The sequence below is a fragment of the Sinocyclocheilus anshuiensis genome, unplaced genomic scaffold (assembly GCF_001515605.1).
Source record: "Sinocyclocheilus anshuiensis isolate Anshui unplaced genomic scaffold, SAMN03320099.WGS_v1.1 scaffold1146, whole genome shotgun sequence".
Classification (NCBI taxonomy): Eukaryota; Metazoa; Chordata; class Actinopteri; order Cypriniformes; family Cyprinidae; genus Sinocyclocheilus; species Sinocyclocheilus anshuiensis.
Window position 1 is genome coordinate 376926 of NW_015539920.1, and position 11937 is coordinate 388862.

The 11937-nt window shown below is 37.1% G+C and overlaps 1 protein-coding gene across 1 annotated transcript; it reads left to right on the forward strand.

Moving 5' to 3' along the window:
* Nucleotides 1-5636: 5636 nt before the first annotated feature.
* Nucleotides 5637-10552, forward strand: LOC107686520 (short transient receptor potential channel 2-like). The gene is made up of 8 exons (XM_016483556.1): nucleotides 5637-5651; nucleotides 6264-6671; nucleotides 7216-7413; nucleotides 9508-9635; nucleotides 9746-9815; nucleotides 9898-10030; nucleotides 10183-10435; nucleotides 10468-10552. The coding sequence occupies exons 1-8, from the start codon at nucleotides 5637-5639 to the stop codon at nucleotides 10550-10552; spliced, it is 1290 nt and encodes a 429-aa protein (XP_016339042.1).
* The last annotated feature ends 1385 nt before the right edge of the window (nucleotides 10553-11937 follow it).

Consider the following 11937-nt stretch of genomic DNA (forward strand, 5'->3'; position numbering starts at 1 on the left):
CTGAGAGCAGAGCTGTCCGTGGTCCTGAATGCGTTTGGATCGGTTCACGCTGTGGAGGTGTGGATGCCACAGACGTGCTGTCCGTCGTGCTGTCAGAATGTAATTACGTGGGAGTCTCAAAGTGTCAAGAGAGAAAAAAATAACACAGTCGAGGTCTCGGAGGGTAAGTGTGCCACCTTGGATTTCAGCAAACATTTCAGGCCTGTGCCAAAGAAGAGGATCTTCAATGGCAATACTGACAAAAAATAATTTCATTCTCCTCTGCTGTAAGCTTGACATGCTGTGATCATTTAGTATGATTTTTTTTAATTTTTCCCTAGCTTAAATATATATATATACGGAGAGCAGACAGCATATATATTAATGCTATTTTAAGCAAATTTATCAAAAGGTATCCTTCGACTATAAAAGTCTCTGAACAAGAAAATGCTACTATACAAAAAATAATGCTTCACTATGAACCACTACATATGGTGAACAAGTGTTTTGTGTCATAGTTGTATTGACCAATCAGAAGTCAGAACTACAGTGTCTGTTTAATAATTCTTCAATATCAGTAAGAGTGAGTATCAGCAAGACTCCAAAAATTGCCAAAGCATCGAGACTTTTGTGTCTCCAAGCAACTAACTTATTATCATATTAATTATCATATTTATAAATCTGGAACATTTGCAAAACTTGGCCCTTAAGTGAGAGTTTTAGAAAATGTCTTAGTATAACTAGAGTGGTGGGAAGAATCTAGCCAAGACTGTGAAATTCAAGAAAATAGTTTGTTCTTTCACCCACCAGCTCAATCACAATGCTCCATAAAGTCAGTCTTGACTCAAGACTGACAGTGGATCTGCATGAAGTCCAACAATGAAAGTTGACATGCTACCAAAGCTAATCATCTAAATCCAGACAATTTAACAAAAACCTGACAGATTACATACTGTATGAAGGATATTGAATAGCACGTAATATCCACTCTAAAGCGCACTCAACACTAATGTAAGACTAATGTGAGAGCACTGTGACTAACATCAACACACCATGTGACAACTACATTAACGCACATGCACACACACAGATGAACTTCCTCTCGCCTAACTTACCTCTCTCAGCGGGTTCCTTCAAAGCAAAGCTTGAGAAAGCACTGGCGATGTATTTCCTGTGCACAAGGGAAGCTGCTCTTGGAATAGTCTGCGCACGGTTGGAATTCCTGCCCTCTCTCACAGAGCACTCTGCCTTCCTCCCTGGCTCATCCCATCTGCAAAGCGAGAGAGAGATGGAGCTCACAGGAGAGAGAGAGAGAGAGAGAGAGAGAGAGAGAGAGAGAGAGAGAGAGAGAAGGAGAAAAGTCAGCCAGGGAGACGGAGAGCGAGAAAGAGAGAGAGAATAAAGAGTCAGCCAGGGAGATGAGGAGCGAAAGAGAGAGAGAGAGGGAGGAAAGGATGAGGAGAAGAGAGTAAAATAGGAGGAGAGAGATTGTTTCGATAATGCAGATTGTCATAAGAGAGCTACATTCCTGGTAATCCAATAGAAGTGAAGTAAAAGCTTCTGTCATTTCAACAGACTTAATGAAAGCAATCTGATTAGGTGGCCCTGCATCTGCACAGCTTCCTTCAGACTCATTGTTTCGGATTTGTGCCGGCCTGTCTCACTCTCAAATTAACTTGCCTTTAAATTTATTTAATGTTTGACTTGGATACTTACAATTCCAACTTCGAGCAGCCTGGTGAAGGAGAGCCATCCAATTGAAACAGCAATTCTTTGAGTGAAATGAAGCTCAACTGGCGCTACATCAAGGTCATGGGTTTGATTCCCTGGGAACACAAAAAGTCATAAAATGTATGCCTAGAATGTGTTGAAATTGGCTTTGGATGTGTACATATTCATATATAATGGCTCAAAAGTTTGAGGTCAGTCATTTATTTTATTTTTTCATATTTTTGAAAGAAGCCTTTTATGTTGACCAAGGCTTAATTTATGTAATCAAAAATACAGTAAAAAAAACAGTAATATTGTTCAGTATTATTACAGTTTAACCCTCTAGGCCTCTTTGGTCAGAACAGGCCGAAAAAATTAAGTTTAGAATTTTTACAATTTTTTGCATCATTGGAATAAGATGACGCTTGGTGACTTTTGTCGTATTAGCTATTTGAACACACAAAACAATCATGGACATGGATATGATAAAGGGTTGAAAGGAATCACAGGAATAAATTGCATTTTAAAATGTGTTCAAAATGAAAACAGGTATTTTAACCCTGTGGGCCTCTTCATTTTTGGGTCACACTTGGTACCTTCAGTCAGGTACCGCTAAGGTACCAAGTTTGACCCAAAAATGAAGAGGCCCACCGAGTTAAAATACCTGTTTTCATTTTGAACACATTTTAAAATGCAATTTATTCCTGTGATGCAAAGCTGAATTTTCAGTCTTCAGTGTTCAGGGTCAAATAATCCTTCAAACCATATGCTGATTTTCTGCTCAAGAAAATTTTTTTAACATCACTGTTGAAAACAGTTGTGCTGCGTAATATTTTTGTATAAACTGTGGTAAAGTTTTTTCAGGATTCTTTGATGAACAGAAATGTATTTAAAATACAAATCTTTTGTAACATTATAAACGTCTTTATACTGCAACTTTTGATGAATTTAATTTATCCTTGCTGAATAAAAGTATAAATTGCTTTTAAAAAATTCTTACTGACCCTAAACTTTCAACGTTATTTCAAAGAATACCATGAATACCATGTCTAAAATATGGTTTTGGGTACTTTGCTAGTGTCGATATTTAGAATCAAAATTATATGAAGTGGATGAGAAGGTCTTAGCATCATAAAAAAAAAAATCCATTGTCACAAACTATGGCGAGTATCTCCACCTACTTTGTAGTCTGTCTGTCACAAAAAGCAGCTTACCTGAAATAAAGATTTTAGCAGAGATTAGTCTCTGCAGTAATGTCTGTTGTCATCCATGCTAAGAGTTTTGTTGCTAAAATATTATTTAGAACTTTGCACCACATTCTTTGCATCACACATATAAAATATTTCTAAATGGTGTAATTAACATGAAACGCTGGGTAAAATATACCAATATACCAAATAAAACATTCCACCACATTATTCTACAGTAGTTACATTATTCTCCACTTTCCCCTTCCTCGAGCTGCAGCGTTAATCCGAAACAAAGCAATTATCCCCAATTTAACAACAGCAGCAAAACTCCTTAATCAATCTCTCAGACCATGAAGAAACTAAAAGTCATGGCTTACACGTCTCATATCCTATAAGCATAAATTCAGAAGCTGACACATATGTCATCATTACCTTCCAAGCAAGACCAATTAATAAGAGCAGCAATTGCATTAAACCACTATATCCTAAAAAGAAAACCACTGGAATTACTCTAAAATGAACCGTTAACTACTTGAAGAATCTGTGGAAGATTATTATAAATGAATGAAAACTGTGGAAAGCAGTCCTATGAATCCTGTTTACTCTTAACGTTCAAACTAATATGATCGACAGTTAAGTAATAATTTGCGGATTACGGCAAGTGCATGTTTTTGATATTATCAGCAGATTTAAACATCAAGTGGATTGTCCAGCCGTCAGAGGCTGATGAATGACCACTCATTAGAATTGCAAAGGCGGAGCGGGCCGGCGCTGTCAGCTGCCGCAGCAAAGCGTGATTCCAGACAGAGTTTGACAGGGCCACCAGACTCCATCGGGGTAATTAATTTGCCACATTCTAAAGGATGTAGGGTGTACTTCTCGAAATTAGGCTGGTAAAAGAAGTGGCTAAGGGTCATAATCAATTGATTATCATGACGACTGAGATGGAGGCGACATGGCTGCTTAATGATTAATGCTTTTGTTTGTGTGGTTTCAGAGAAACCTTTCCCATGCTAATCAAGTCCAGATAAGTTTCAGTTTCAATCAAGTTTGACAAGCTACAAGCAATGCCAACACATGTACTGTGGAAGCAGAGAATCTAATATGCTGTCTTGTACTATATAGCCTATCTAGTAAACGAAAGATGTTTAAGCATGACAAGAATCATTAAAGGAATAATTCACCCCAAAATAAAAATTTGCTGAAAATGTACTCACCCCCAGGCCATCCCAGATGTAGATGAGTTTGTTTCTTAATTGGAACAGATTTGGAGAAATTTAGCATCACATCACTTGTTCACCAATGGATCCTCTGCCGCGAATGGGTGCCGTCAGAATGAGAGCCCAAACAACTGATAAAAACATCACAATAATCCACAAGCAATCCACATGACTCCATCAATTAATGTCTTGTGAAATGAAAAGCTGCACGTTTGTAAGAAAAAAATCCAGCATTAAGGCATTTTACCTTTAAATAATTGCTTCTGGCCAAAATACCAGTCTACAATCCATAATAATGTTTCCTACAGTGAAAAAGTCCATCATTTGTTGTTTTCTCACATCAAAATGCCACCAACACATTTGTTTAGAACTGTTTTCCTGATTAAGACATGATGAAAACAATATTATGGATAGAAGCTACGGATTAAAGGGGTCCTATTATGCTCTTTTAGAAAGTCTTGATTTTGTTTTGGGGGTGTACTAGAACAGGCTCTCATACTAGGTTGTTCGAAAAACACATTATTTTTCACATATTTTACATTATTACAACACCTCTCTCCCCAGTCTGGCATGAACGGCTCGAATAGTTCCTGTATCAAATGAAGGCCCGCCTTCTGAAATACTAAATGTGCTGTGATTGGTTAGCTGGGCCAGTGTGTGTTGTGATTGGCAGCACTCGGTGCCTGGTCGGGAAATGTCATGCCCCTTACCATAGACGCCTACGAGCTTCAGTGTAAATATTGCATCAAAATCAAATCAATTTGAGCGTGATTTAAACCGGGATGATTGTAACCACTCTAAGTTTTTATGCTCAAACAGCAACATTACAGACTAACGTTGAAAAAGTGAAAAAGCATAATAGGACCCCTTTAAAACAAAAAAACATCTTATTGATGGATTTGTTTCTTACAAACATGCAGCTGTTCATTTCACAAGACATCAATTGATGGACTGGAGTCATGTGAATTACTTGTGGATTATTGTATGTTATTCTCAGCTGTTTGGACTCTCATTCTGACGGCACCCATTCACTGCAGAGAACCCATTGGTGAGCAAGTGATGTATTAATAAATTTCTCCACATCTGATCCAGTGAACAAACAATCTCATCTACATTTTGGATGACCTGAGGGTGAGTTCATTTTTGGGTGGACTTTTCTTTAGATTTACGTTATTAAAGTAGCTTAAAATAGCTTACCAAGCCTCAAAAGTTGTATTGTACAAGCAGAACTTAAACTGTAATTATCCAAATGAAATGCAACAGTACTGTGTGCTAATGAGTGTTCTCCTCGGGGAGCATCTCTGTTATTGGTGCTGAGTGGGTGGTACAGGCTAATTCCCAGAACAAGACGAGACATCAGTAGTCAAAAACAAGGCTTGTATAGAGGCACAAAATCACTAAACGGGTCTAGGATGTGACAACAATATTGATCCTTTCTGGATTCATCTCTCAAGCTGACATGAGAGAGCTGCTCACTATTTTGGTCTGACGTCTTTCTCAAAAGAAGTTTACTGATTTGGGGTGCTGCACTAAGAACATGGAAAACCTTACTGTGAGTTTCAGATTTTTTGATTTTGAAAGCAAGGCATTAAATGCAATAAGCTTCAAAAGAACTGGGTTTTTTTAGGCACAACGCAAAGCAGAGAGTCTAAAAGGCCACTACCTGTGGTAAAAATCACAGTAACTGATGGAATTGAGTGGGTTATTGCTGTTATAAAACCGCAGCAGTATGGTAAAAGATATATTTAAGTTTATGGTTGCCAACCAACATAGCAGCTTGACACATTAATAGAATGCGACTTTAAAAAAAGCTCAGCTAATAAGAAAGTTAGAGTTGGAACTGTCCGTTTTAGAAATTTTATTATCCAACCGGTGAATTTAGTTGTGCAACCATTTTTGTGTAAACTTTCAATCAATTTTAATGCATTCTTTCTGAATAAAAGTATTAATTTCTTCCCAAAAATTATATATTTGTATGTACTGTATATATAATATATATTCTGAATTTCTGACCCCAAACTTTTGAACAGTATAGGAGAAATAAATGTAAATATCCAGTACTGGACCAGAATTTTATCTGGTTTGCTTCTTGAGGTTATTTCACCCTCGAATGATAGTTTGGTGGGTGATTTTAATTTCTTCTGTGTCCCGTCTCTGTGAGCAGCCAGACAACTGGAGTGAGATTGTGAACAAAAAGCTTCACTTTCCACCGGAGCTGATCCCCGCCATCCAAGAGGGCAACACAGCCTCGGTGGACAGTCTCCTCTCCCTTGGTGATGGGATCATCCGTCAGCTGGACGAGTCTGAGGATCGGTTATGGAGGGAAGCATTGAACCTCTCCATTCGACTGGGCAGTGAAGACATCATGACCTCCCTTCTGCTGGGTGTCAAGTTTGACTTCCGTCAGATCTACGAGGCTCTGCTGGTGGCCGTCGACACCAACCAGCCCAGATTCGTCAAACATCTCCTGGACCGCCTGGATCAGGAGAAAGGCAACAAGATGGACGTTCGTTCTTTCAGCATGGCCATTTTCGACCACTCCATTGACGATTCTTTTCCACTGCATGGTACGGCACGGTACGGCTCGGTACGGTTCACCACGCAGTGGAAAAGCGCCATAAGAAAGAACCAGAATTCAAGGTGAGCTCCGAAAAATTCATTCATTTATAGAAAACATCACAAATAGCAACAAATTCTTTGGAAAAAAAGATGTGTTCGAGTCAATAGTCTGTTTTTCCATTAACTATTAAGAATATGCAGTGCTGGGTAGTAACAAATTACATGTAATCTGGATTACGTAATCAGATTCCAAAAAATGTAAGTACTTTATACTTTTTATGGATTACATGACTACATATTGTTCACACAATGGCAATTTCATGATAATGGTTGGAATATTTTCTCTTTCTTTATGTATACATACATTATATATGTATACGTATATATATATATAACCAGCACTGACAATATGCTACCCATAACTGAGTGTTTTTACTTTTTCTTTGTATTGTCAGTATACTTAATACACTATCTTCATAGTTATCAGCATTTGGTTTTATATGTAAACACATTTAATAATTGATTTGTATCATCACTTTCTTGATGTTTAGCCTCAGTACCTGGAGTTGGAACAGCTGTGTCAGGAGTTCGCAGTGGAGCTGCTGGGAATGTGCCGGAACCAGAGCGAGGTCTCCACCATCCTCAACAGTGCTGACGATGACAGCGAGGATGAAGAACTTAATGAACAGACATTTGAGGAAGGTATCCCCAACCTTGCTCGTCTTCGATTGGCGGTCAACTACAATCAAAAACAGGTACATCATGTTGGTTTAATTGCAGCAACTGATAAATGTGATAAAACAATGTCACTATCTATATTAAGTATTTTCCTCAAAAACAGAAAAAATAAAAATAAATCAATTTCAGTATCAATATTTAAGGCATAGTTCACCCAAAAATGAAAATTAACCCATGATTTACTCACCCTCAAAGCGTCCTAGGTACATATGACTTTCTTCTTTCAGACGAATACAATCGGATTTATATTAAAAAATGTCCTAGCTCTTCCAAGCTTTGTAATGGCAGTGAATGGGTGACATTCAATAGTCCAATAGAACTGAAGTCCAATAAAGTGCATCCATCCATCATAAAAAGTGCTCCACACGGATCCGGGGATGAATAAAGGCCTCGTGAAGCGAAACTATGCATTTTTGTAAGAACAATATCCATATTCAAAACTTTATAAACAGTAATCTCTAGCTTCCGCGTTCCGACGTATGACGTAGGTGTGAGCTCCGGTGAGAAGTGTCTAATACAGAAGCACAGATGAGAGAGCAAAACAAAACACCGGTAACGAATTAGAAGTACAAAACGAGGATTTGTAAAGAAAATTTTCGGAGGATTTCGATATAATTATTTTATTTTTTTTCAGTTAATGATAATAAAACTTAAAATGAAAACAATATAAATACTAGTTCAAAACATCAGTTAAAAACTATAATAGTACCTCAATGATACCAAAATTCCACTGACTAGTTTAATTTATTTTATTTTATTTGAGAGGAAAATACTTAAAGAGATAATTCACCCAAAATTTTAAAATAGCCCATAAATTTCTCACCATCAAGCCATCCTAGGTGTGTATGACTTTCTTCTTTCAGACAAATACAATCAGAGTTACATTAAAAAAAAGTCCTGTCTCTTCCAAGCTTTATAATGGCAGTGAATGGGTGTTATGTATCAATAGTCCAACAGAAGTCCAACAAAGCGCATCCATCCATCATAAAAGTGTCCCACACGGCTCCGCGGGGTGAATAAAGGCTTCCTGAAGCAAATCAATGTGTTTTCTGTAAGAAAAATATCCATATTTAAAACTTTATAAACAGTGGAGTTCAGGTCAGTGTTATATTAGTATCACTGAGATACAATTATATTTTTCATTTTAATTTGATATACCAAGCCAAATCTTAAAAAAAAAAAAAAATAGGTAATTTAAATTAAATAAAACAAAAATAATTAGGTAATTTAAATGAAATAAAATTAAAATAGTAAAAAAAAAATAAAAAAAAAAAAAACACTAAAATGCTATGTCTGGTTAAACTACCCAGTGGCGTTCAGGTCTCTTATTTTAGTATCATTGAGATATTGATTTCGATTTCATTATCATTTACTTTAATAGTTATTATTTATATAGTATAAGTTTTAGTAATTTTGTTGAGGTTTTGTTATTTTTTTATTTATTGATTTATTACTTTTTTTTTAATATGTCTACCTAGTTTTTATTCATTTTTTATTTCAGTTTTAGTTTTAGTACATCAAGTTAAAATATGTAAGAATAAGTATTGTTGCCTTGGCAACTATATGTAATAAAATGTTTAAGTTAGTTTTATATTTAATTGAATTGAATTTCAGTTAATGTTTATTTTATTTAACTTTTTTATAATTTTAGTTAACTATAATAACCCTGGTTGAGGTAACACACTTTAAAGACGTTTATAATGTTATAAAATATTTCTGTTTTAAATAAATGCTGTTCTTTTGAACTTTTTAATCACTGAAAAAAAGTATCACGCAACATTAAGCAGCACAACTGTTCAACATTGATAATAATAAGAAATGTTTCTTGAGCAGCAATTCAGCATTGTAGAGTGATTTCTGAAGGATCATGTGACACTGAAGACTGGAGTAATGATGCTGAAAATTCAGCTTTGCATTTCAGAAATAAATTACATTTTAAATTACATTCAAACAGAAGACTATTATTTTAAATTGTAATAATATTTCACAATATTATTGTTTTACTGTGTTTTGGTCAAATAAATGCAGCCTCCATGAGCATAAGCCACTACTTTCAAAAACATTACATTTTTAAACACATTACTTATGTTCATGCTGTCTCTTCCTCTCAGGATGACGCAGATGTCGAGTGGAAGTTTGCTCGTTCTAAGCTCTACCTCAGTTACTTCAGGGAGGGTCTCACTATGCCAGTTCCCTTTAATATCATCCCATCTCCAAAGGCTCTCTTCTATACCTTGAGGTAAGATAACCTGACAAGCAATGCTAGGAGCTACCTCTTATGCAGACTATGTGAACTGACGATCATTTATGACCAGATGTAACCTTCCTGTTCCTCCCTGTTTTGTGTAGAAGCATCTGCCAAAAGATTTGCTGTTGCTGTAACAAGAAAGCCCCAGAGTATCCTCCCATCGCATCTTTGGTGAGTATCTGAGGGATTTCTATCTCTAGATCCTCCATGATTCTTAAATTTGGCTGAGGAGGTGTTTTTCATATTTTTTTAGTCTAGCAATACTCTGAATAGCAGCGGAGGTCAAGGTGAGGGCAGAGTGCCATACCGCCTGCAGGTGACCAAAGCTCTAGTGCACCGCTACATCGAAGCCGCATGCAGAGAGTTTGAAGAGAGCAAGCATAAAGGTAGGTCATCTTTTGGGCATCAAGTAATGATCCAAAAAGCATGCAGTATTTCAGTTATTAAAAAAGCCATAATAGTGACACTTGTGTGATAGTATGCTGTTCTGAACATTGCCATTGTTTTCGCTACTAACTGCTGCTGTTGTGATGTTCAGATGTTGGGAACAGAATCACTGAGCTGAATAAAGTTGTCGGCCGACTGCACTCCGAGATGCAGGAGTTTCACCAGAAGCTGCAGTGGCGGCCCAAAAGCGAGCCGGACCAGGCCAGCATCCTGGGCAAATACATCATGGGCGCAAGGAACAATTTCCGTGACTTTGATAAGAATGAGGCCATGGGGTGCGAAAACACAGGTCTGCCCATCAGTATGCATCCCGCTGAGGAGGAGGGCGACGAGAGGGAAGGAGAGCTCAAAGCAGGAGGGATCGCTCAGAGGAGAGGGAGGAGCCCAAGTCCGAGGGCCCTGTGGAGCTCGTCCCAGGAGAAGAAACTTCTTTTGAGACTGCTTGCACTGCTGATGTGTGAGAAACAAACACTGCAGTGTCGCAGCGCACAGCCATTCCCTGAAAAATACCTAGTCACAAGTTTCTAGATACATTCATAGCACTTTGAATTACTGAGAAATACATTTTGACATACTGTAGTTGTTTCATATGTAATTTGTATCATAATTGATATCTAAAATACAATGTCTCATAAAACAGATAAATCCATTTAATGAGGTTTAGATGATGCCATAAACATATTTTCTGAGTGCTCTGTTTACTTGTGGACATTTTCACAATGAATGTGAAAGATAATAACCTTAAATGAAAATGACCACACACAAAAAATTATATATAACTTATTTTCACAAAATAAAACACCAAAATTAACAAAGCACATACTATTTTTGATGAAGTACGGCACGGTGTTATATTATTATTATTAATGATGAAAAAATAAACTTTCCATGAATAGGATATTTTTTTTGTTTTTGAAACAAGTCTAATATTGTGAAATATTATTACAATTTAAAGTATCTGTTTTTAATTTGAATATATTTTAAAATGTAATTTATTCCTGAATTTAAATGATGATTTCTTTTAGCAGCCATTTCTACTGTATTCAGTGTCACATGATCCATCAGAAATCATTCTAATATACAGAAATCACATCAAATATGATTTTCTGCTCCAAAAAAAGTTAAAACAGCTGTGCTAAATATTTTTGTGCAAGCCATTTTTTTTCAGGTTTCAGTTTTTTTTTTCAGGTTTATTGAATAATCAAAACAAATAGAACAATATTTATTTGAAATAGAGATCATTTGTAAATGCCTTTGTAACGGAGGCCAAGAGACTAGAGAGACTAGCGACTGACGCTAAAGGCTGCAGTCTTTAGCCTCCTTGTTAGTGCGTCCGCCTCCCATGCCGGAGACCCGGGTTCGAGACCCACTCGGAGTGAGAACGAGGTGTGGCGGTGAGGACCCGGGAGAGGCAGATTACACCGGTCACACGTGGTGCCGTGACCCGGATGGTAGTGAGGTTTAGGGGGGTGGTGAGTGTAACGGAGGCCAGCGAATAAGTGCTGTGCAGGTAAACCTCACTCCCCTGATCTAAAGAGATGCGCTAGAGGCTGCAGTCTTTAGCCTCCTTGTTAGTGCGTCCGGAGACCCACTCGGAGCGAGAACGAGGTGTGGCGGTGAGGACCCGGGAGAGGCAGATTACACCGGTCACACCTTTACTGTCAGTTTTAATCATGTACTTTCACTACATAACTAATATTAAATATTAATTTATTTAAAAATCTTACTGATCCCAAACTTTCAGTTTGGGATCAGTAAGATCCCAATTAGTAAGATCCCTATTAGATCTATTAAATAAACTAGTATCTTACTTAAAATTAATGTTTGAAAAGTTGCTAGTTCACAT

Coding starts and splice junctions, on each gene's coding strand:
- LOC107686520 (XM_016483556.1), top strand. Junction 7,414..9,507: donor TCAACTACAATCAAAAACAG/GTACATCATGTT, acceptor TCTTCCTCTCAG/GATGACGCAGATGTCGAGTG. Junction 9,636..9,745: donor GCTCTCTTCTATACCTTGAG/GTAAGATAACCT, acceptor TGTTTTGTGTAG/AAGCATCTGCCAAAAGATTT.